Source organism: Phascolarctos cinereus, unplaced genomic scaffold, assembly GCF_003287225.1.
Source record: "Phascolarctos cinereus isolate Bilbo 61053 unplaced genomic scaffold, phaCin_HiC Scaffold_3;HRSCAF=262, whole genome shotgun sequence".
In the NCBI taxonomy this organism is placed as follows: Eukaryota; Metazoa; Chordata; class Mammalia; order Diprotodontia; family Phascolarctidae; genus Phascolarctos; species Phascolarctos cinereus.
In genome coordinates, this window is record NW_027555736.1 from 78,213,127 (window position 1) to 78,239,582 (window position 26,456).

Here is a 26,456-nt window from a genome sequence, read left to right on the forward strand (position 1 = left end):
AGAAAAATTTTAAGAGAATAAATGCAAAGATGTACGGAGTAGTCTGAAAGGGAGGTCATTAAGACCTGGGAGGATCAGAAAGACTTCACATAGAAGATGGTTCAGTTGGATCTTGAAGGAAGAGAGGGATTTTATGAGGCACGCATGGAAAGGAATTCCTCTCCAGGATGGGGTGCAGTGCAGAGATGGGAGATGGAGTGTTGTGAGTGAGCAACAGAGAAGGCGAATGCAGACGGAGCAGTTGTGAAAGGCTTTCTAAGCTAAGCAGAGGAGTTTACATGTGATTTCAGAGGCAATAAGAAGCTACTTGAGTTGCCTGGATAGAGGAGTGACACAATCTTTATCTGCAAGTAAGGAAGACAAATACTCATGAATTTCCTACTCTGTGCAAAGCACTGTTCTAGGAGCATTCAAAGTCAGAAATGTCCCTGCTCTTGAGCAGTTTATAATTTGTTGGCCAACCTCATCTTTATGCCAAATCTTCCTTCCTGCCTCTTGCCTCAAGCAAGGCTCAATCAATTGCCCAACATCTTCACTCACCATCCCTATGACTTTCTAGTCCAAAACGTCCCTCCCCTGGCCACTACTCTCTAATATGCACTGTCTTCTCTCATTTGGACCTCTTCTTCTGGGCTGGTGTGGAAGGTCAAACTGACCGGGCAGCCCAAGAGATCTGATGACATGGCGACTTGTATGAAGTCTGTAATTGATGAAGGAGCTGAATTATGCAATGAGGAAAAGAATTTTTCTGGCTTAAAAAATGTCGTAAAAGCCCAGAAGTCATCTTGGAGGCTTGTTTCAAGTACTGAGCAAAAGGCAGAAAGTGTTGAGAGAAAAAAAAAGACGGCCCAAGAATAGAGAGAGAAAACTGAGTGAGTGAAAAGAGATCTGTAATGATGCGCACTTTCTATTGGAAAAGTTCTTAATTTCTAATGCTTCAGAAGCAGAAAGGAAAGTTTTCTATTTGAAGACAAAAGGAGATTACAGTCCTGTTATCTGACTGAGGCTGCTGCCGGTGCTGACAAGAAAGGACATTTTAAATGAGCACACAGGAGATGCCACCAACTCATCCTATAATATCCTGGCTTCTCCAGAGAAGGCCTATTCGCTTGGAAAGCCAGTTTTTGATGAAGCCATTGTTGAACTGGAGACAGTGAGTGAGAACTCATACAAAGACACCACACTAATAACGCCATCACTAAGAGACAACTTGATACCATGAACAGACATCATACGCTCAAGGAGATGAAGCTGAGGTAGGAGGGAGAATTCACTAGCCTCTAACTTCTACCTGCCTCATTCTAAAATTACACAGTAGGCCATTTATCATCCATGCTGCCCCATGAAGAGTTACATTTACAATTTATAACAGGTTTATGCTACTGCTATTCAGATGTCTATATTTCCCATGTGGTTTTTATGTTTAATATTAGGGGAATAGAGTCAATTAACATTTAGGGAGTTACAAATTTCTATCTGAGATGGACAATATGGGGCTATGACTTTTTTTTTTTAGGCAATTGGGGTTAAGTGACTTGCCCAGGGTCACACAGCTAGTAAGTGTCAAGTGTTTGATCTGAGGCCGAATTTGAACTCAGGTCCTCCTGACTTCAGGGCCGGTGCTCTGTCCTCTGTGCCACCTAGCTGTCCAGGTTATGACATTTTTATATATGTTTTATGTGCCTGGCATAGTATTTTTAGTACATTGTGATTTCATAAGGTCAGTGTTAAAACAGCTTCTGTGTCTAAGCAAAGGAAACTGTCCACATATTAGTCTGTCATAGTTTGGGGGGCGGGAGGGTAAGGGATAACTGGTTTTAGCCACAGATGTAGTTATTGTGAGTACCTGAGGGCTGTAGCAATACAGTTGTGGTAGAAACAGATATATCCCAGAGATACTACATAATACACCATGTGTATCCATAGAATATACAGTCTCACCATGTACACCTTTATGATTACAGTTGCAAAAGTGTTGCTTAAGATAAAGTTTTAATTTAGTTAATTTACTATGAAAAAGGCAGAAACAGCTCAGATTCCATTATTTGTAAAGTTACTTGCTTTTTGCTTTTATTGTTTTTATTACATATTTGGTGTGTATTTAAGTGGTTTAGGCAACCTAATAACAAATGTAGAAGCTACTGTAAAAACGAAGTGTTTGAAATTCATAATATTACTGGATATCATGCATATCAGTGAAATAAAAAACCTGTAGACTTAACTTTTTTAGTTTTTTTTACTTTTGTAATAGTTTAAATACTTGCCTAAAATGTATATTCTCTAAAAACAGTTAACAATGATGATAGTTAACATTTATACAGTGTCTACTATGTGCCAGACACTGTGCTAAGTGCTTTACAATTACCATCTCACTTGATCCTCACAAAAATCCTGGGAGGGAAGTGCTATTATTATCATCCCCATTTTACAGATGAGGAAACTGAGGCAGACAGAGGCTAAGTGACCTGCCCAGGGTCACACAGCTAGTAAATGAAACTGGATTTGAACTCAGGTCTTCCTGACTCCAGGCCCAGAGCGTTATCCACTGTGCCACCTAGGTTTAACAGGGAGATAACCTGGGAAGATGACTAGCTTTAATGCTTTACACATTTTCATGAACATTCTAAGCATAACTATGAAGAGCATGTGTGTGGTGTGTGCGTACGTGTGTATGTGTGTATGTGTGTATATCTGTGCGCACGCGTGTGTGTGTGTGTGTGTGACCAACACTCAGCACAGGGCCTGTTTAATAAACAGTTTTCCATCTCTTCCTTCTAGGTGGAACAGCAGCAGGGACTAGCAATGGCACCCAAATTGAAAACAGATTATCAGCAATGTGGGCAATCTATTAATGGAAAACTAGAAGCATATCCTATAAACCCCCTCAAGAAGACTGCTCAGGGCCACATACTGAAGGCATTCACTGACCTGAATTAGGTAACAAGCCATACTTCTCTCACTCTGGAAATCTGACATTTGGAAATTCTAGAGGGAAGTGAGACCACTCAAAGCTGGGAAGGAAGATTGTGGAGGAGCGTGACTGCTGGTGGTGGAAGGGGGAGCAGAGAACTCTGGAGCGGGCCCAGGCATCAGAGAAGGTCACTTCATTCACCTGTTCCTGAGGGCAGCTGTAGTACAAGCCCAGGCTGCTTGGGCACTACACTTATGTTAGTATATAAGGGCAAAACTAAACTTAGCTTAGTATTTCCCTTCCCCTTATTGTTTCTCTCCCTTAGAAACTTTCTCCCCAAGTCTTCTTGTTCCCAACCTCCATTACAAAGTTACTTACGAACACCAAACCTTGAGGAAGATCACAAAATACTTTTCTACAGTTTACCTGAACCTGTTCCTTTAGCTTAAGAATAAATTTTCCTGCTCCCTTCCACTTGCTTTGAGCCTGGAACACACACTCCTGGTCTCCGAGAACCCTCTGAGAAGACTTGGGTGTAGAAGATTTCTTGTTAGCAGGTTCCTTTAGCACCTCCTCCAGAAGCACGTAGTCACTCGGGTTGGGATTGCTCAAAATACTATAAGAATATTTTGCTTTGCACAAAGTCTGTAAAGATTCAACAAACAATCCAGCAAACACTGATTAAGCACTTGCTATTGAATCATCTCCAGTTTTTTTCTGTCTATACCTAGTTTGGACATAGTTGTTCACCTGTTGTCTTCACCATCACACCATGAGCTCATGGTGGGCAGAGACTGTCTTTTGCCTTTCTTTGTAACCCCAGGGCTTAGCACAATTCTTGTATATAGTAGGTGCTTAATAAATGCTTGCTGATCAGCCAACCTACTATGTGCAAGGTGCTATAAGCTGGCCCCTGGGGATATAAAGACAAAAGGGAAGGATACTTTTATTAAGCACTTTTTGTATGCTGGGCATTTCACAATTATTATCTCATCTGACCCTCTCAACAACCCTGGTAAGTAGGTGCTATTATTCCCATCTTACAGTTGAGGAAACTGAGGCAAACAGAGATTGAATGACTTATCAGGAGTCACATGGCTAGCAAAACTCTTGTCTCCAGGCCCAGCGCTTTACTAACTGCCTCTGGGGAGAACAGAGAAACAAGATGTTGGACATGCTTCTAACCAATATCTTATAAGAACATATTCTAGATCCTCAAGGCCTTAGAGATCTCCCAGTTTAAAGACCCTCCTTCATTTTACAGAGGAGGAATAAAGGTTAAGCAACATGCCCAAAGTTATGCAAGCAGCAAAGCCAGGTTTCTCATCTAGGGCCTCTGTCTCTTAATCCAGGGTATCTGTCACTTAGACTGAGTGTCTCTACTTCATTTCAGACTCATAAAATACCAAGAGTGAGACAGGGCCTCATCATATAGCCCATCAGATGTAGGAATGTCCTCCACAATATCCCTAACGGAAGGCTGTCAAGCCTCTGTTTGAACATTACCAGTGACAGGGCCCTCATTACTTTGTGATTTTCCCAAAATGGCTTCCTTCCAGTTTCCGTAAGACGCACTCTATCTCTTATTAGAAACCATCATGCTAGGGTGTTATTTATCAAATTAACCCTTAAGGTATATAATTTACTTCAACCTTATTTCAGAAAGTGGGAAGGAAATACCCAGAAGGACAAAATGTACCTGCTGGATGACCTCCTGGGCAGTGCTGACCCGGGGAGCTTTGATGACTGTGCGGGGTTGCTCTGGGGAGACATCATGGACTTGTACAAAGAAGCTTTCATCTTCTGAGCTCAAGGTCACCTCCTTCTCTTCCTGGAAGACACTCTTCTCCTCTGGCTGCTGCACACAAAGTGTGAAAAAGTAGAGAGAAGACGACAAATAAAAAGCAGCATGAGGTATTTAGGACACCTGGACATATATGCTGGGTTGTGTTCATTCTTAATTGCGTGACTTGGGCAAAGAGCTTAATTAACTTCATCAGCCTCAGTTTCTTCATCTGTACAATGGGCGTGATAGTTCTTGCACTTCTGCACACAGGGTTGTTGTGAGCTGTAAACTGGGTATAAATATATATCTAATGTGAAAATATGTATATATATAAAATATGATGCAAACTATCACAAAAAAGGTAAACCATCTCTTGGTTAAATTGAGAAAATGTTGTGTGTTGGTAATTTGGGACTTCTGAAGGACATTTCTTACCTCTGAATGTGATTCCTTTAAATATTCCTAAAATTCTATATAATCCATATACATATACTTACAAATGGGATATATGTGCTTGTATGTATGGTTGTGAATATGTGTGTGTTGCACTAAAGTTTTCTCGGGAGAAAATGTTTAGTTTGATATGGATTGCAAATATCTTTGTGGAGGCCAGCTGACAAAAAGTGGAATGGAGTTTGGCACATACTGCATAGATAACTATATAAATCCTCATTCATTTTTTAACAACTGTGGTGAGACTTGCCCACCATAGCCAAACATTTGAAAAAATTTTTCTGAGATATTTTTAAAGAAATGCAATGTTATTCCTTTGAAGTATATTTTATAAAGTAAATTTCATTAATGGACATTAACAAATGAAACAAGGTGACTTTGTGAAAAAAAATATGTACTTTCATGATCAAATGTATCATCAATGCAAGTATCTGTCAACGTATAAGAATTACAAAGCTCCCATTTTGAAGCTATATTTGAAGAAATATTCTGAGCCCTTGGTTTTATTTTAGACTAATCTTTCTGTACTCACAACAGCTCAGTGCAGTGGGGAGCTTCTGAGTGATGCTCTCCCCCTGCTCGTGCAGCTCAGCACCTTCTCTGCGATTTACAGTCTTAGTAAGTTGCCTAGACCACTGAAAAGTCAGTGGCTTGCTCACATCTCAAAGCCAGGACAAATCAGAAGATGACTTGAACTTAGGTCTTCTTGTCTTCACAATCAGCTCACTTATGCTTATCCATGACAGGACTTAAATTCCTCCCTCGGACATCACTTGCTGTGTGTGTCTGTCCTAGGGAAAGTCAATCCATCTGTCAGTGGCCCCGGGGAATTCTTTAAGATTTATAAGATAAAGATAAACTATAGATTTGAATCTGTAGATGGAAGTACCCCAGTGGGAGTTCTCTATACTAATGGAACCACAGGTCCCGACCAAAAGTTACATAAACCAGGTCTGAATTACTGAAAAATTTTTAGTTGGCAGAGTTTATGGGATTTTACAGTATTGGCTATTCCTGAATATACTTACTTCCTCCTGGACTTTAAAAATAATCCTTCCAACATAACCTTCTTCTGGGAACCAGCTGTTCAAAATCTGCACAATCTCTTCTTCTGGACTGATTATTCTCTGGAATGGCTGTTTCCTGAAGTCATTTTTTTCTTTAGATATAAAATATTTTTCTTCAATCAAAAAGCAGTCTGTGGTGATTGGTATGGAACCTTGTGAAGTAGTCAAAATCTAACATGTACAAAAGAAAAGACTGGTGAGATAGTCTAAATAGTTGATAAAAATCTTTAATTTTAAATGAATCTATTCTTGTAGAGCACAAAATATGCCTGACATTTACTGCCAAGTTAAATCTACTCTGGAGTAGTGAGTCTATTATTCCTTTTTGGAAGATCTAAGCAATTTCCTATGACCAAAACGGCTTGTTTACTTCCACTTTGGCCGGCAACACAATTTATTCATAATCCCAGGACAGCAAAACTCTTTTCCCACTGCTGGAATGACAACCCCTGTTGAGTTTTAATAACTTTTAGGTTTTTCAACCCATGAACTTAGCCCTTTGTCATTCTATAGCCTTGGAACGCTACAAAAATGCTTTGCTTTTATGACAATGGCCAATAACCTAGTCCAGCCTTAATCAAGACAATTTCTTTTTCTCATGTTGGTATCACCCAATCATTTTTAAATGTTAGGTTTATAGAGTTAAATTCTCAGCGTAAGCAGGTCCCTGGGAATTCTATAGTGTAATACACTTTTGACTACATTCCAGGGGATTATTCTCCTTGTAGATTTTACCTCCTCTCCTATACCTTACCCTTTACAACCAAATCTTAGAGACTGTTAATGGTAAGACAGTAGATGAGGCTAGGTAATGTGATAAACTGATCTCTAGTTACTTTCCATTGATAAAAAACAGAATGACAATAAAGGAGATCTAGTCTGGCCTGAAGAAAGCCAATGACCTTTATATTAGGCCCATGGTCAGTATAAGAATCAAGGCTGTATCTACTAGCTCAAGAGAAGAAAAGGGCAATGAGGATGGGAGAAAATGATTCAAGTGAAAAACAGGATTTGATAAGGGATTGGGAATTCCTGGCTAGGGAAAGAAAAGAGACTTTATGGGAGAGAACAATATTGAACGTCAAGACAAATCAGGTCAAGAAACATAATTTATGGCAGGATGGTGAGGCAGAGGCCACAATCCAGCCACACTCTATCAACATTCCTCTTCAAACAACTTTAAAATAATGCTTCAAATTGAATTTTGTAGTGGCAGGACCAAGAAAAGGTCAGGATGAGACATTTTCCAGCCCAAGACAATTTAGGAGGTCCTCAGGGGCAGTCTATGACACTGAGCTAAAGGCTAACTTGGAGTTCACATGGCGGCAACTACAGTGGTAGGCCCTGGAAATAGTTGTGAAAGCAGTAGCAGCTTTGGGAGCTCTCAGCCCAGAGACAGTAAGGATTAGACAACTGGTCAGAAAGGGATCAGGGACCCTTTGCTGGCACTGGCACCTAGTGCTTTTTGGAACTCTGTTGCTCATCCACAGTTCTGGGTCACAGTTCCAGGGCAGAGAGGAGCACTAGTGCTTGCAGCTGCAGGAGAGCAGAGACTCTTCCCGAGTAAAGAACAGTGCACACCTCTCCCTGCATCACAACATCTTGGAAGCACTGAAAACTTGCAGGCCCCAGAACTAGCTATGAATATAGCAGCACAAAAAAGCTTGAGGCTTGGGATGGTGCCTCTCCCCTCAAAGGCAAGCAGAGCTCAACTTTAACATAAAGTTCGAAGTCAAGAAATAGGCTAGAAACAGCAAGAGACAGAGAAATTCCTTTTAAGATAATGGCAGACAATACAAAACACTTGGGAATCTACCTGACAAAGACTCAGGAACTATATGAACACAATTACAAAACTCTTTTTACACAAATAGTCAGATCTAAACAACTGGAAAAACATCAATTGCTCATGTATAGGCCAAGCCAATATAATAAAAAATGACAATTCTACCTACATTTACTTACTCAGGGCCATACCAATTAAACTACCAAAAAATTTATTTTATAGAGCTAGAAAAAAATCAACAAAATTCATCTAGAAGAACAAAAGGTCAAGAATGTCATGAGAATTTATGAAAACAAATGTGAAGAAAGGTGGCCTAGCCATACCAGATCTTAAACAGTATTTCAAAGTGGTAATCATCACAACTATCTGGTACTGTCTAAGAAACAGAGTGGTGAATCAGTGGAATGGATAAGGTATGCAAGACACAGTGGTAAATGACCATAGTAACTTAGTGTTTGACAAATCCAAAGACCCTATTTTTGAGACAAGAACTCACTATTTGACAAAAACTGCCAGGAAAACTGGAAAACAGTACAGCAGAAACTAGGTATAGAACAACATCTCATACCATATACCAAGATAAGGTCAAAATGGGTACATGATTTAAACATTAAGGATGATACCATAAGCAAATGAGGACAGCAAGGAATAGTTTACCTGTTGGATCTATGGAGAAGGGAAGAATTTAGGACCAAACAAAAGATAAAGAACATTACCAGATGTAAAATGGATAATTTTGATTATATTAAATTAAAAAGGTTTTGTATACACAAAACCAATGTAAGCAAAGTTAGAAGGAAAGCAGAAAGCTGGGAAAATTTTTTTTACAGCAATTATCTCTGATAAAGGCCTCATTTCTCAAATATATAGAGAACTAAATCAAGTTTATAAGAATACAAGTCATTCCTTAACTGATAAATGGTCAGTTTTTAGAAGAAGAAATCAAAACTATAGTCATATGAAAACATGCTCTAAATCACTATTAATTAGAGAAAAGAAAATTAAAACAACTCTGAGGTACCACCTTATACCTATCAGATTGGTTAACATGACAGAAAAGGAAATAAATGTTGGAGGGGATATGAGAAATTTGGGATACTAACACTGGTTGTTGGTGAAGTTGTGAACTGATCTAACCACTCTGGACAGCAATTCAGAACTATGCCCAAAAAGCTATAAAACTGATCCAGTAAATAACAACAAAACAGCAACCACCACCACTACTAGGTCTACATCCTAAGGAGATTTAAAAAAAAAAAAAGGAAAAGAAACTATTTGTACAAAAAATATTTACAACAGCTCTTTTTGTGGTAGCAAAGAATCGGAAATTGAGGGGATGCCCATTAACTGGGGAATGGCTGAACAAGTTGTGATATATGATTGTAATGGAACACTATTGTGCTATAAGAAATGATAAGTGGGCTGATTTCAGAAAATCATGGAAAGACTTATATGGACTGATGTAAAGTGAAGTGAGCAGAACCAGGAGAACACAGTACTTACACAGTAATGCAATAGTTTGGTAGATGGGCCTGTTGGATCTTACATTCTGATGGCATAGAATTTGATAATCCATGGCCACCTTCATACTCCAATGAAGCTTCAGAGGAAAGCTCTGGTGAGGGCATGCATGTGTGTATGTATGTATGTATGTATGTATGTATGTATGTATGTGTGTGTGTGTGTATATAAAAACAGAGAGATTAAATTATTAGATTTTTACAACCAAGTGCTTTGTGAACTTACTTGGTGAAGAAGCTGCTTTGCTTTAGTCTCTTTATTTATAATGAAAGTGGTAAAAGGCTCTGGACCTGGAATCCCATGTACTGTGACCTTGTATGTCACCAGACCTTTTCTTTCTTCTGTGCTGAACATCTGTCAGATAGAATATTTATATCATTTGTGTAGTAATTCAGACTCTTTTTAGTCTAAATAATGTAGACTATTTTGAGATTATGTTTACAATTACTCATAATTAGAGTGCATGGTGCATTCTTCTTTAAAACCATTAAAATTGGAACACTTGGCAGTGAGCACCTTAAACACTGATGACCTTGCAGCCATAGCCTCTTTTCCTATTTTAGATGGTGGGTCTTTCCTTCAAGTTCCTTTTGATCCTAATTCATTATTTATTCATTCGATCAATAAACATTTATTGAGTGTCTATTATGTCCAGGGTGTATAGTGTTAGTTACTTAGAACTTTGTAATTCCCTCATGTATTCAGTCTGGCATCCTATTGCTTTTTCCCTTCCTAACATTACCTTATATTTATTTTGTCTCTATTTTGTATATAGTCATGAATGTCCATGTCGTCTGACCCGTTATGATGGTGGGCTCCTGAGAGTAGACTTTGTTTCATTCGTTGGTCTTTGTATCTCCAGTGCCTAGCACACAGGAGGTGCTTAATAAATGTTTGCTGATTGATTCACTGCTAAAAAACCTGAATGCACCCTCACTCAGGTTCTTAGTGCCACGGACCCCAATCTCTCAAACTTCTGTCTCTGTGGGAGCAGCAGCAGAGTCAGCATCAAAGTAAAAGCTTCCCAAGATCCCCCTGCCTTGCTGGAGGAGCTTCTGCTAGTTGTTCTGATACTATTGCTAAAAGTAAGAGAAGCAGATCCTTCTTATTTGCCTCCTCTCAGTAACAGGCTCCATCAGACAAGAATTCTTTAGGGTTAGAGAATCTCGCTTCAAAGTCCATCAATTCTCCTTCTTTTCCTGCTCCCAACCTCTACTCCCATCACTCAGGCTGGGAATGCTTGTGTTGGTGGCAGACGATTCCAAGAATACTCCCACCCTAACAAATCAGAGAAGGCTTCTTACCTCTGGCTTTTCATGACATTCCTCTCTGTTTATTTTCCTTTTATCTGTCTGGCTCAGCCTTCTCCAGTCTCATTTATTTGATCGTCATCCGGTATTCTATCCCCTAAGTGTGGGTATGTACCAAAGCCCTGACCTGGGCCCTCTTCATTTCTTTCTCTAGTCTCTCTTAGTGAATTAATCATTTCCCAGGGGTTTAATTATGATCTTTATGCAGATGCTTCCCAGATCTACATATTTAGCCTAAATTTTTCTTCTGAGTTCCTTTTGAATACTTTTGGGTACTTTTTGGATATTTAGACCTTGTTGTCCATAGGCATTTCAGATTCGACATGCCCAAAGCAGGATTTATTATCTCCCTGAACCAACCTCTCCTCTTTCACATTACCCTATTGCTGTCAAAGGCATCACCATCTTTTTGGTCACCCACCCAAGATTATAGCAGTGTGATCTTCAACTTCTCATTTACAGCACCTATGTAATTAGCCCCCAGTTCTGTCAGTTCTACTTCCATATCATCTCTCACATCCATCCCCTTCTCTCTACTTTGTGGCAACACCCTTGTTCAGAACATCATCACACCATGTTCAACCTAGATGTCACCATTCTCTACTTCCTTCAAAGCAGAGAACAGTCACGCTTCAAAGATATAGGTAACACCATGCTGCTGCTGCCACTACTGTGGCTAGGAGAAATGGGACCTCTGGACAGCCCAAACACTTGGAGAAGCTCACAATGATACAGTTTGGGGACATCCTCTGCCTTGTCTCATGTCCCACACTAGCCCCTTACCCTAGGGGAGGTGGGGGAAAAGGGAGAGAAAGTGCTATTTGAGCTTAGCTTTGAATGAAACTGAGAATTCTAAGAGGCCAAGTAGAAGAAAGGACTGTGCAGGCACAGGGGACAGTCTAGGAAGGCACAGAGACCGGAAGTGGAGGTCCTTCATGAGAAACTGTAGCAGTGTGGTCCCTGGGATCCTGGGCTCCCCAGGGTGACTTCAGGCGTCTTGACTAATCCCAAGCATGGGACTGTGGTGAAGAAGGAGGGCCCAGTTCTGTTTATCTTTTCACTTCCTCCGGCATTTCCCAGGGGCATTTGTTGAGTGTTTTAAAGCTTGCCACATGCTCTGCAAACATTATTTCACTTGAGCCTCACAACAACACCTAGAGATTAGGTGCTAAATGTATTATTATTCCAATTTTACAGACAAAGAGATTGATCCTCAGAGAAGTTAAGTGATATAATCATGGTCACACAGTAGTATCAGACATAGGAGTGGAACCCATGCCACTCATTGCCAAGCTCAGAACCCTCTCCATTATACCACACTGCCTCACTGCACATGCTCCTAAAGAGGAGGCCTTTAACAAATGTTTGTTGAATAATTAAATTAATGAATGAATCCACTACTTAGAAAGGAAAAAAAAGAGGCAGGGGAGGGACATTTGCCTGACAGGGGAACAAGGGGCATAAATATCAGTGTGAGTATAAGGTAGAGCCTGAAAATGAAGAGTAAGAAATGGTAACTAAATTTCACTTAATAAAGTAAGACGTATTTCTCCTCTTGTTTTCATTAAAGTGTGATTCACTGGGTTCTCTTAGAGTCGAGGTACAGTGTCCTCTGAGTTCGGATACTTTCTTCTTACTGATCAACTGGCTGAACTCTGGCACAAGAAGACTGAAAAGCAACAATGCTTCATGAATCAGGGGAAGTGTGGTTCAGACTGATCTGTTCAGTCAAATGCAAGGTGGGGTTGTGGCTGCTGGGTCTTGGCTACCACTTCTTGGCAGCTCAGGAGCTAAAAATGTGATCAGGCGGGTCCTCAGCATGTGCTTCGAAATCTTTTTAGAATATTGAGATCACACAACTTCTAGAGCTAGAAGGAGTGTCTGAGATGTGGTCCAACTCCCTCTCTTTATAGCTGAATACACTAAGGCTCAGTTGACTTCAGTAACTTGCCAATTGTCAGAGTTAGTGTCCCAGGTGGGCCTTGCAGCTGGTGTCACAGTGGATAGAGCCCCTTGGGCCTGGAGTCAGGAAGACTCACCTTCCCAAGTTCAAATCTGACTTCAGATACTTCCTAGCTGTGTGACCTGGGCAAGTCACTTAGTCCTATTTGCTTCAGTTTCCTCACCTCTAAAACCAAGATAATAACAGTACCTCCCTTATAGGGTTATTGTGAGAATTAAATGAGATAATAATTGTGAAGCACTTAGCATGTTATCAGACACATAGTAAGTACTATATAAATGTTAGCCATCATCATTATTATTATTATTATTATCTAGCTTGGTAATGGTTCTAGTATACCCTGTTTCGCTCTAGGTGGTGGACAAGCAGGTGAAAGTCAGGGAAAAAATTGTGTATGTCTGTGTGCAGGCATGTGGTGTATATGTATGTGAGAGATGGAGAGAGAAGGGGATGGGTTTAGGGCATGGGAATAACACCTAAGCATTAACACAGAGCAAGGAAAATATGACATTAACATTTGAGTTTAGTTACCAAAGATGCTGCACAGCACTGCCACTGGAATTTTCTTCCATCCTCCTGCTGTTTATGAACAAGCTAGAGATTTCTAAGACTTCGTTATGTAGATTTCTCAGCTGAAGATGACGATATCCTAAAACAACACACAACTGGGTGAAACCTGTCCACTAGACATTTGTTCCTGTTCTGAGCCAACTTTCCCAAGGCAGGAACCTCAAAGAAAGTGCAGAATGACTTGTTTCTTGATGAGAGGAGATGGTTACACTGCTTAGCCATGCAGAGAGGACGTGCCTTTTTTGCTGGGTGTGAGTATTGCCACTCAGGTAACTAGGATACTATCTAGTGCCATGCATTAGCAATTAATTAGCCTTTGTTACCAAAAGGAATTAATATGCCTTCAAAAGTTCCTAATATTTTCAAAGAAAAATTAAAAAGTAGAGACATGTGACTGCTTTTAAGGTTGGCTGGGCATTCAATGTTTTCTATTTTCTAAAATGAGCACCAATGCAAACTACTTCATCTTCTAATAGCTTTGATAGCATTAAACCCCCCAAATATACAGTGATCCTTTGGAGCACTGTATGTTGAACTTCCATGAAGCTCTGTCTTGTAGTCTGTGTATGCTCATATGAAAGCACACAGAGGACCACCCCAGCTTCTCCCCTGTTTTGTTTTTTTGGGCTTCTTTCATATTCTCTACCTGAAGTTACTGCTGGCCTCCAATCCCCTCTCTCGTGTGACTGTGCTTTCAATAGTGGCTTAATGACTGGCACTGGTTCCACCCCCAGCCCCACACTGTCATCCCCCCCTTCATTTCAAGCCACCCTGCACAGCTTTAGAACTTACAGGGAATGGAGGGGGGGGGCTATGGTTTGAGGGGGAGAAGGGAAGTGGGGATTGTGGAGGAGGGAGTTCTCCATCCACTGCCCTCCATATCCCCTCTTAGTAACATTTGCAAACTCTATTGCAGTCAGAAAGGCCACATTCTGTAAAAGATATTGCAAATATATCAGAAAAATTTATTTTGAGATGCGCTCAATCAATGTTTAAACAAATGAGATTTTCTTCTACCTCTTTTTAAAGCCTTTAGTGGAATGATTCTTTGGGCAGTTACAGCTGAACTGTTGTTTTCAACAACGGCAAAACGAAGAAATACAAGATCTTCAAAATGAACTCGGAACAGAAACTGTTCATTCCACATGGGGTTAAGAGTATTTCGATGAATGGGTTTAGTGCGGAAATGGCAGCTATCCAGTGGCATTCCCAGGACATCAATTTCAATACACGGACTTCCTGTGCTGTTACTAGGACACACATTCTGACCAGAGACAATCTGACGTAAAGAGAAGGATCAAAGTCACCAATAATTGAAAAGACACCAAAGACGCTCATCCAAGTCTGCCTGTGAATTTAAAAAAAAAAAGCTAACTCCCTGTGTAGGGATTGATGGGGAACAGGGGACAAGGGAAAGAGACTTCCTGCTGAGCCTGCTAGGCTTACCCAGAGATTAACGACATGCACCACAGCACTTTTGGATGGTGGGCACTGAGGCTTCACAGGATGCTCCCCGTAGAGCCCCCCTCAGCTCCTCCCCCAGCTGGATGTAAAGAGCCACAGAAAAAAGGCTGGGGGAGTCTCAGTCTGGGGTTTACAGGAACTGGGTCTGGTTTTGAGGGCTGACTGAAAAAATTCAGTCTTTTGGGGCTCTACCAAACTTAGTCTGGAAAATCTTGGAATATCACTCATATCTTGGTCTTCACAGATTTGAGTAAACGAATCTCTCAGAACCATACAAGCCCCCAATGGCAACAATAAAGGATAACAAATAGCTCATAAATAATCCAAACAATTCTCCTTCCTAACCAGGGAATTCTACTTGTTTATCAGGGTTCTAAAGATAAGCCTGACAAACTAAAGTCTTACAATGATAGGTTTGTTTCCCTTCAAGTCGCTAAAAGAGGATTTAAAACTCCAACTTCTATTCACAGTAATACTCACAGTTAAAGAATAGAGAGCAGGCTCCATGTTTTCCATATCTCTTTCCAACGGAGAAAACTGCTGATACATAGCACAGCTCTTGTCCCATAAGACAGGGGGCTTCAAAACATAACCACAGCCACCATTCGCTTCAAACATTGCTGCATTTAAGTGTAAGGAGAGATCTACAAGATGAAAAAAAAAAGGCCATTAATAAGATACCAAAATGTGGATCAAGGGAAACCCATTGCTCTTCTGTCAAATGTTTACAGGCATAGCCCATGTCCCATATTTGCCTTATCATTTCCCAATCATGTCAGGCATGCATTGGATTAACTCGAGGACCTCTCAGGACTGTTCCAGCTGTGAGATTCTGTGATTATATTATGTGATTATATTCTGACACCAAGTCTTGGTATCAGAGTTACTTTAAGGTGTCAATTCTAACATTTTTATGGAACTCACTGTTCTCTGTAATGTTCTTTTGCCAAATACATTGGTTTTTGTGGAGCCAAATTAGTGAGGGTAGGTATGGTATAATTCTACTCTACTTATTCTGCACCAATTTTTTCTGAGATTAAAAATGGTAAAGCAATATGTATACAATCAGCACTCTAGGTCAGCATGAACTATCCTGGAATTGATTTACCCACAAAGGAATTGTCACATATGCTCAATCTTGTAAGTATCCTGAATTTTAGGAAAGAATAACTGTTTTTCTTATTTTTTTCAAATTAATTTTAAGTTAACTTCCACTAGTAGGCACAATAATTCAAGTACTACATATAAAGAACATTTTAAAAAAGAAAAAATATCAGACTGTAGATTATCATCCATAAGCCCATACACTTCTACTTAGAAGTCAGCTAAGTACTGGCTCAGTGGATAGAGTGCTGGGCCTGGAGTCAGGAAGACCTGAGGTCAAATACAACCTTTGACACTGACTAGCTGTGTGACCCTAAACAAGTCATTTAACCTGTCTTGTCTCAGTATCCCCATCTGCAAAATGGGGATAATCATAGCACCTACTTCCCAGGGTTGTTGTGAGGAACATATAATATCTGTAAAGCACTTAGGACAGTACCTGGCACACAGTAAGCACTATATAAATGTTAGATTTTTTTTTTAATTAGACAGCTGGGTGGTTCAGTGGATAGAGTGGTAGGTCTGGAGTTAGGAAAACCTGAGTTCAAATAAGGCCTCAAACACTCATTAGTTGTGTGACCCTGGGCAAGTCACTTAACCTCTGGCCTTAGTCCACTGGAGAAGAAATGGCAAAACCACTCCAGTATCTTTGCCAAGAAAATCCCATGGACAGTTTTGGTGTGCTTTGGGCCACATGGTCATGAAGAGGCAGACACGACTGAATGACTGAACAACAACTACTTTACTATTATTATTATTATTATTATTATTAATTCCCTGATAATTTATTGCAAAATTAAATGTATTTACAACACAGAAGTAACTATATGGTTTTGCTTATTTCCATGACTCCTTTGGAGTCTTTTTTTGGTGTACTTAATGTAGATCTGTTGTTATTATAGTTGTTTTTAACTCCATAGCTGCAGTTATAACTCGCTTTTTTACTCCAGACATTTAATTGCACAGATAATCCAATGTATGATGTTTCCTATGTACCATAAAAATATGTCTAAGAAAAAGTTAGATGATACCATGTATTTGCTTAAGCTCCCAATTGCAATGTATGGAGTGATACCACAGTACTAAAATGCCTTTATTTCTGATTAAATTTTTAAAATTAATCACAATCACACATGACTCAAGGAACTACACAATCCAATCAGTCAGGAACTTTTGGCATCCTTGTGGCTTCTCTTGGGATTTCATGTCCCAGCTTAATAGGCAATATTGTTTGATGGGCTGTTTGGTTATTCTTTCACTATTACTAGGTCTCTCCCAGATTTAAATGCTTATTTTATGGTTTTGGGTTTGTCTTTGCACAAGAGAGCAGAAGGTTTACGAGCCACACAGGACCCAGTGTTCCCCCTGAGTTTTCTAGCTATGTTCAGAATGAATTTCTAACATGTCAACTCTTATAAAGGTAAGATGCAGATGTATACTGCCAAATGCAACAAAAACTCTGTAGATGCTGTATTCATGTGTGTATTATTTGAGCTGTTGATGCACTCCCCCAAACTCCTAAAACAAAACAAAACAGGATAAAACCACTATGTGAGAGTGATCATTAATGATGATTTTAGATTCCTCAACTATAAAATGGGATAATAAAATATTCATCTCTCTGGGTAGTAAGAGACAAATGAGACAATGGATGCAAATAAAGCCTCCTATAAAGTGCTAAGATTGTCATATCAACTCTATCACAATAAGAGCTAACATTTATAAAGTACTTTAGATCTATTATTTCTTTGACCTTTGCAAAATCCCTGTAAAGTAGGTGTTATCATTATCAACTCTACTTTGCAGATAAGAAAACTATCACTTCATTTTCATTCATGGTTCCTCTCCCATAATGGTGATGTCCCTTTTTGGGGAGCAGGGGTGCTGGGAAAAAACCATCTTACGCCTCCCAATCATTATCCTCATGAATACAGTGTATCCAGGGCTTTGGTTGTGATTGGAGGTACACTTCCACATCTGATCTTTTTAAGTCTTCACATATACCATGATAGCACTTTAAAGCACTTAAATCTTTTATTTAATTTGGTCTTTGCAACAACCTTGTGAAGCAGAAAAGGAGACCCAGAAAAGTTAAGCACTGTGCCAGAGGTCACACAGCTAGGAAGCAGCAGAGCGAGAGTTCATATTCAGCTCCTCTGATTCCAAATCTACACGGCTCTTTCCACTTGACTACTTCTGGGTTACGCATCACTCCAGAAGTGAAGGTCTGTCTTTCCCCTAAGGCGCAGTCTCCTCCTTTGTAAAATGAAAGGCTGGGCTCTATTTCCTCTGAAGGTCTTTCTACTTCTAACCCTCCAGGACTCTCAATAATGATGCTCAGCCCTAACAATGGATGCTAGTATAAAAATCTCTTCCAAATCCTCCTGTTTGTGAGAAGCCAGTTGGAATAAGGACTAGGTTCTGGAGCTAGTAACAGAGAAGCTTCTAAATCTGTTCTTAATAAATTCAGTCAACAAACATTTAAGTGCAAGGCACTGTGTGGAAGGCAATGTGTTAGGCCTTGGGCCTATAAAGAGGAAAAATAAGAAACTTCCTGCCCTCCAAGGGCTTCAAATCTAACAACATAAATGAATGTGATACTAGGCAGTATATGCTAAGGTCAAACAAAGGATGACCACACTCAAATGACTCCCTAGTTATCTGAGGGGGAAGCCAGCTGCCTTGGGCAGTATACATGGATCATCACCACCCCTAAGAACAACTCAAAGCCCACACCTTGCCCTCTAGGTAATGTCACAGATGGGTTCTCATTTGAAGAGGAGAATCAGGGCGTCTCCTTTCTACTATTTTTGCACCCAAATTCGTTAATTGGCAAGCTAATGCAAGTTTCGGGTTCTCCCTGGTGAGGGACCTCTGCATATTGCTGTGGGCATATTATTACAGGACCAGAAAAAGAGAGCCGGAAGGGACTTGAGAGGTGACCTCATCAACTCTCTTCATTGTACAAATGAGGAAACTAAAGCCAGAAGAGGTTAAGGAATTGATCCAAGTTCACACATGTGGCTTTAGCAGTTGGGATTTGATCTCAGCCACACAGAATGGAAGAGAAATGGGTTATTTTGTTTTATTTGCAACCTGGTATCTGTGAACTTACTTTTAAAATATTTTGATAACTTTACTTCAATAATATTGGTTTCCTTTGTAATATTACAGTTTTTTAAAATGCATTTAAAAACATTATTCTGAAAAGGATCCATGACCCCCCCAAAAAACTATAGGATTCCATGTTAGGTACCCTAGAACTGGTAGGATGATTTGGAAAAGATCAGCTTTAGTCTATACCCACAGAGGTCCTCAGTCTGCTTTTATATGGTCTCTTAATTCCTTAAGTAACCCTAGGATTCTGTGGGTCAGCTAGGACTTTGTGTAACTTAATATATTATAGGGTTGACTAGCCTATGGTATTCCATAATTGAGAAGTCAGATAGCTACGGGGAAATGCCTACTGTTACTCCATGGGACATTTCATGGAGAGTAAATTTGCTATCCTCTAATAAAGGTTTTTCCAATATCTCTATGTTTTAAGACTAATCACGTGCATAGAAGTAGAATTATCATCTGGTAGAAAAAAAACCTGGATGAAGAAATCTTAGGGCAAGGTCCTGGCTCTGTCAGTGACTTCTCACTTAATCAATTTCTGTATCATTTTCTTCACACAGAAAGAAGCTGCTACTGATACTTTCATTGTAAAGTGGCCTGAGATTCAGAAAGAGAGCAAGGCTAATTCTTTTTAGAGTAAGGGAGCTGAAGCACAACCCCACTGTACAGTTTTCTGGTAGTATAAGAAAGGCAGGGAAGGGGTAATTAATTGTTCCAGTTCTGACCACAAGCAGAGTGTCTTTGTTGGGAGTTGAGGTATAACCACTATTCTCTCCAATCCATTCTCTGCATAATTGTATTCCTAAATAAAGCACAATCCTGACTGTTACTTTGCTTCTCAACAAATTCCAGGGGCTCCTTATCCACACTAGGAGCAAATATGGACCCCGTCTGGCATTTCAAATTCTTTCTGACGTGGCCCCATCTACCTTTTCAGGCTTATTCTACATCTTTTCACATGCCCTCCAGTCTAGCCCAGATAGTTGTCTTGGTGTTCCTAGCAGGTAACACACCATCTCCTACCTCTGTGGCTTTGTCTAGCCTTTGTTGTGTGCCTGGCATATATTCCTCTCATCTCTGACTTTCAGCATCCCTGGCTTCCTTCAAACCTCAGTTGGAGGGCCACCCCATTCCTGAGCCCCCTAGCTGCTCCTACCTCCTGTAAAATTATATTTATTTTGTTTATACTTATATGTGTACTCATTAGGGGCCCCATTAAAATGTAAGCTACTTGAGGGCAGGGTCACTTTTATCTTTGAATCTCCAAAGCCTAGCAAAGTGCCTGGCATGTATTAGGTACTTAATAAATGTGGCATGCATGGAGGCTACTCAAAATTGGGATTTTCTTGCTCTGTTTTCCAACAGCTGTTTCCTTTGCTGAACAGACTGCTTATCCTGGGACACCCTGGCTCAGTTGTATGGAGAATCAGGAAGATGCTAAGACAAAATTTGTAATAATTTTCTAAACATAAATGGATTCAGTGTATGTGAAATGTGCTGGATCCATTTGGGGGAAAGAACATTCAAAATAAAATATATTTTCCCTTCCTAAAAACATAATTTTTTTCTAGTTAAAGTTCACTTAAAACATTTTAGAATTACAGCTAAGGGTGCTAATAGGTAAAGTATTATAATCAATCCTGAAAACTAGAATGTATAAACCAAGCCCAGAATCAATGCCAAAAGATATAAGAAATGAAAAATGTAAATATTTTGTCACATATCAAATTCACTTTGATAATCCAATTCCATAAAAGCAAAAATACGTGTTCTCTCTTGACATATAGTAAGTTGTGAATAAAGTCATGCTGATAACATATTTTCATGAAGCCATGACTCAGTGTTAGGATTCTGTGGCAGAAGTCCAACTGTAAGTTATTTTGACTCAGTTATATAGTGACTCACTATAGTTTAACCCCATTGTACATATGTGTGCTAAGTATCTTTGTTATGTGTGTAGTATCAAGGAATAGTTTGAATTTTAATTAAGACATATTTTATGAGGGAAAGGACAAGGAATAGAGACTAGGACTGTGATTTTACTGGCAAAGGGATTCTCAGGTGAGGAAATTCCTTCTATATCTGCAATTTATAGTCTCAGAGTTGTCACATTCCTAGGAGCATGTGTAGTTGTGTGTGTGGTTTGTCCTTTGTTCTCAAAGAGGACCATGACATCAGGAAGATATTGCCATGACTTGCAAGTGAACTAGATTTAAGTGAGGGAGGACTGTGCAAAGTCACCAGCCTCACTTTCTTCTTCAGACCCATCTGGGTCCAGTGGCAAGATATCAATCAGGATGACTAGAGATGGCCCTAGATGCAGGAGAAAACAGTCCTAATTACTGAATGGTGTTGCCTCAGTTAAAGTAAGAACCTGGAAAGGCCTTAGCTTAAAAAGGCCTAGGATCATATGGTTACTATGTGTCAAAGAACCATGTTGCCTTATGAGGAAAAATGTCATAAAATGTCTAAAAATATCTTTATCATGAAGAAATACACATGTGCATATATGCATATGTATGTATTTTTTTTTTTTTTAGATCATGGAGAAAATGATGGAGAGACCTGATAATAAAAGTTCACTTGGGAATAAGATGCCTGTCCTCCCAAGAGTGATGATGCAGAGAGACTAAAGCTCTCAGGGTCAGAGGAAGAAGAGAAGAGGAGGAGAAGTTGGTGATTTCCTGCCCAGGGCCCTGAGGCAGCTATCTGTAGACGTGAGGACCAAAACAGGAAGTGATTATGCCCCTGGAGTATATTATAGGCCACCTAAAGAGAGAGGAAATAGATGGGGAGGAATCGAGGAACCTGATACACCTGGTACAGAGGTATGATAGGCAGTGATAGGGGTATCTATACTTTTGTTGCAGTGAGATTTTGCCAACAGTAGAGAAGGCAATACATTTTTGCCTTGTCTTGGTGACAATTTCATCCTCCAATACGGGGAGGAAATAATAAGGTGAAATTTTGTTTTGGGTCTGATTCTAATTAGCTGAGAGGAACCAGTTGCTAGATGGGAACAGGGGTGAAGTGATGACTTTCTTCTAGAGTTAACGATAGAAAAGGAGTAGAAATCTGGGCATGAATATAAATGTTAGATTTTGGGAAAACAAGATTTCAAGGGGTTCTGAGAAAAGACAAGCAGCATCCTATGGACTAAAATTTTATAGGGGAAATAAGCCCAGGAAAGATGTAAATAAAAATACATAAAACACATAAAAATTCTGAACACACGAGGTGAAACAATTTCATTTCTGAGGAAAAGAAGATTTGCCTGAAGATACCTATGTAGAGATGTAAGGGACTCAGCCACCAACTTAGATTTTTTTAAAAGTATTTGATGGAAGCAAGGGCAGATGACAGAATTTTACTGTAGTAGTGTAGCATGATCTTGTAAAAACAGTCAGGGATACGAATGTTCAATGGAAGGTGAGGCTGCCAGAGGAAATGAGGGATAACAAAACAGCTGTGCATGTGTGTGATACTGGGAAGAAAAGGAAGCTCAGGAAGAGAGCTTCCTTTCCTTGCAGCAGGTGGGACAACGTTAAGTGACCAGAGTATGAGGGCTGGGCTGTTCAATTGTATTTTGTTTGTTTTCTCTGCTAAGAAAAAACAAGGGTCAATAGGGACTTGATCCCCAAGATAAGTGAGGTTATTGCCCTTGAAGAATCCAAGTCACCTGCTCCGCTAAGGAACCATCTCATCAGGTGACAAAAGAGCTGGCAGACGTGACTGACATGTTTTGTGGAAAATGAGGGAGGCACTACAAGATGAGAGCAGGGAAAATTCTGTCAAATTTTCAAAACACGGAAGAGAACAAATTCTGCTAACTACAGGCCCGTGTGCTTGACTCCAGTACTTGGGTAAATTCTGGAGCAGACCGTTAAAGAGATGAAAGTGACGGGATAACTACATGAAGCTAGTGCAACTTCATCAAAAACACAGCACCACAAACTAACCTTTGTTCATTCCTTGGAAGGGTGACTAACCTGGTAGATGAGGGGATATCACAGATATAGTTTACCTGGATTTCTGCAAAACATCCGATAAAGACAGAGATTGCCTAAAAATGCAATTAGAAGAGGAAAATGCTATGAATATAGTCTCCTGAGATCTTAGTGAGTTTTTTGATACTGTTTCTGTGGAAAAGGTACAGTTATGGATTAGATGAGACCACAGTCAGATGCATTTAGAAATGTCTAAATGGTCACACTCAAAAAGTAGCTGTGAATGTTTCAATGCCAGCATGGCAGGTGGTCTCCAGTTGAGTGCCCCAAGAATCCATGCTCTGCCCTGTGCTTTTTAACATTTTTGTCATTCACTTGAGGCATCGATAGCATGCTCATCAAAATCTGCAGATGACACAAAGCTAGGAGAAACAGCTCACCCACAGGATGACAGAATCAAGATTCAAAAGGATCTTAAAAGGCAGTGGGCTGAATCTAATAAGACGAAATTCAATAGGAATAAATGTAAAATCTCATATTTGGGTTAAAAAATAAATTTCACAAGTACAAGATGGTTAGCAGTTTATTTTTAAAAGATCTGGGGACTTTAGTGGACTGCCAGCTCAATGATAAGTCAACAGTGTGAAGTGACCATCAATAAAGTTAACACAATCTCTGGCAACATTAAGACAGATACTTCCAGGAAAAGGGTGGTGATCATCCCATCATACTGTCTTTGTGAAACCTCCTCTGGAGTAGTGTGTTAAAGTCTGAGCGCTAATGTCCAGCACAGGGCAACCAGATAAACCGGTAGTGAAGGGCCTTGAGGCTGAAAGACCAGGACAGCTTGGCCTGGAGAAAAGGAGTCCCAGAGGGGATGTGATCGCTGTCCTCAGGAGCTGAAGGGCTTCATGTTGAGGAGAGTAGACTTGCTCTGTTTGGTCACATAGGGTTGAAGGAGGAGCAATGGGTAGAAGAGGCAAAGAGCACAGTGTCGGCTGGGCGTCAAGAAAAATCTTCCCAACGACAAGAGCTGTCCACAAGTGGACTGACCAGCCTCAGGCCCTGGTGGATTCTCTAATGTCCTCCAGCACAGACTGGAGTACCACTTGTAAGATATGTGGTGATGGGGATTCTTTATCTGTATTGGCTGGGCTGCTTTGGGGCTTCTCTGGCTTTTCCACCACATGTGTTATCTTCCCTCATAAGAGTGTAAACTCCTGAAGGCAGGGCCTGTCTTATTTAAAATTTTGTCTATTCATTCATTTATTTTTAATTTATTTACTTCCCAGTGCCGGGCACATGGTAGGCACTTAATAAATGTTGATTGATTGACTAGATGGCTGCTAAGGTCTCTTCCAATTCTCAAATTCTGTGATTCTGTCACTGAACCTGGAATCTAGGAGCTTATAAAAATCAATATGGACAAAGAATTTTAAGCATCATTTGTTATTTTCAGCATCATGTAAAACTGGCAAAAATGTCTCCTACCACTCATTCCTTAATTTATAGAATGTTTTATTAATGTGATCAGGAGCACAATGACTACTTCAATCTCCAAGGTAATCAACAAAAATGGGCCTACTTGGAAAAAAACTTGATTGCGCAGAAGGAATTTACTTACTGCAAGCATGACACATCATGTGAAGGCATCAAGGAACAACGTGTAATCAGCAGACAGTACATGTTTTCCATTTGTATTCATGCCATATCAAGAAAATAGAAGAAGGTGCCCCAGGACTGTGGGTGGGAGATTAAAGGGAGGACACCAAGTTGCTCACGATGAGAAAGCAAGCATGCTTTGTCATCTCTCTTACTGCCACACTGATGGGATCACAGATCCACTGAACTCTTGGAACATGATGTCTCCCAGAACTGCTGTGATGAAAGCACTTGGTAAACCTTATGAAGCTACATAAAGGCAGGGATTCTAATAGAGGGGACTGGGATGGTATGAGATTCCTACCTGACAAATATCTACAAATAGGACCAACCCTATCTGTCTCCAGTGGTTTTAGGAATAAGTATTCCTGAAACAGGGATCAGAACCAGACAACCACATGTGGGCCTTTCCATGATTCTACAACTTCTCTTTGATTCTATCATCACACTTGAGCTTAACACCAACGATTTATCCAAAATATCATTCTCCCTACTATAAACCAGTATCCTCCTACCATTTAATCAATCAATCAACAAGCATTCATCAGGTGCCTTTGAAGTACCTGTGCTGAGTGCCAGGGATATAAAGACAACAGGGAAGCAGCCCCTGTCCTCATGCTCTTGCAGGGGAGATGACACACATCCATAACATGCACAGACAGAATTCAGATGAAGCTAACACAACTGAGTTTTGGAAAAGGAGGCACTAATGGCTGGAGGGGAAGGGGAAGGAGGGTTGGGGTCAGGCAAGGATTTATGTAAAGAGTGCCTGGTCTAGGTTTTGCAGGAAACCAGAGATCCTAAGAGGGCAAGCACTCCAGGAATGAGGGGGAGTCAGTGAAAAAAACCAGGAGCTGAGAGACAAAGTATCATGATGGGCTCCACGGCATTTGACTTTTTATGTTCATTCCATACCCTTGTATCCTATGCTGCACTTCATCTATTTATGTTTACAAACTAGTATCAAACAGAATCGGTAATAAAGCAGTCACACTGAATCCATCCAGCCTTACCGTCTGTTTGGTAGTTGAGTGCGACCAGCTGTATCCCATGCAGCCAGAACAAGAGGGGGTTGGGGTTGGAAGAGTCGATGCGTGTGGCAGCAGGGTATGTTCTCAGCAGCTGGCAGGCGGTGTGCTCTATCAGTTTCTGGGAATACCGGCGGCACAGTCGCTTGGCAGCATTCTCATTCAGGGACGAGATGTGGTAGCATTTTGGCGTCCTAATGATAGCGCTGAGTGACGGGGCTGTGCTGAGAGAACAAACCTCTTCCCAGGTCTGCCGCGTGCCATCAAAGGAACCTAAAGCCCCACAAAGATCAGAACCATGAATCCATTTGAATGACAATGTGAAATCATAACTGCCCAAGGCTCACATGAAAGAACTGCAGAATTTCCAAGTCAACTTAGGTTCTTCTTATACAGGTATACTGGTTTGTACTGTGACGCCATGACCCTGTCCATACTGAGGGATGTAATGTCTGATACTATTTGGAAAGTTGAAGAGATATCTATCTGTCTGTCTGTCTATCTATCTATCTATCTATCTATCTATCTATCTATCTATCTATCTATCTATATCTATATCTATTGTGTGTGTGTGTGTGTGTAAACCTGAATTCTAGTGAACTATCCTCTTGGGCAAGGGACATAAACTGTGATTTACTAATAAGAACAGGGAAGTAAGTTGCAGAGGGAAGTGGGTGCGGAGAAGGTGTCAGATATGCATTGGTTCCATTCACTTATGTGAGCCTTTATTAAGCTAATAATTAACCTAATGTGTTCAAAGTATT

At 40.2% G+C, this 26,456-nt stretch overlaps 1 protein-coding gene across 1 annotated transcript in view; it reads right to left on the reverse strand.

Annotated features, from left to right (window-relative positions):
• The window catches only part of PLCE1 (phospholipase C epsilon 1), a 339,193-nt gene that overhangs the window by 19,335 nt on the left and 293,402 nt on the right, over positions 1 to 26,456 (reverse strand). The window contains exons 24-32 of the mRNA XM_020964068.2: positions 25,678 to 25,965; positions 15,312 to 15,475; positions 14,385 to 14,646; positions 13,348 to 13,446; positions 11,491 to 11,510; positions 9,750 to 9,878; positions 6,179 to 6,388; positions 4,611 to 4,769; positions 3,338 to 3,556 (exon numbers count right to left, since the gene is read on the reverse strand). Coding sequence (XP_020819727.1) covers positions 3,338 to 3,556; positions 4,611 to 4,769; positions 6,179 to 6,388; positions 9,750 to 9,878; positions 11,491 to 11,510; positions 13,348 to 13,446; positions 14,385 to 14,646; positions 15,312 to 15,475; positions 25,678 to 25,965 — 1,550 coding nt within the window. The remainder of the gene's footprint in view (positions 1 to 3,337; positions 3,557 to 4,610; positions 4,770 to 6,178; positions 6,389 to 9,749; positions 9,879 to 11,490; positions 11,511 to 13,347; positions 13,447 to 14,384; positions 14,647 to 15,311; positions 15,476 to 25,677; positions 25,966 to 26,456) is intronic.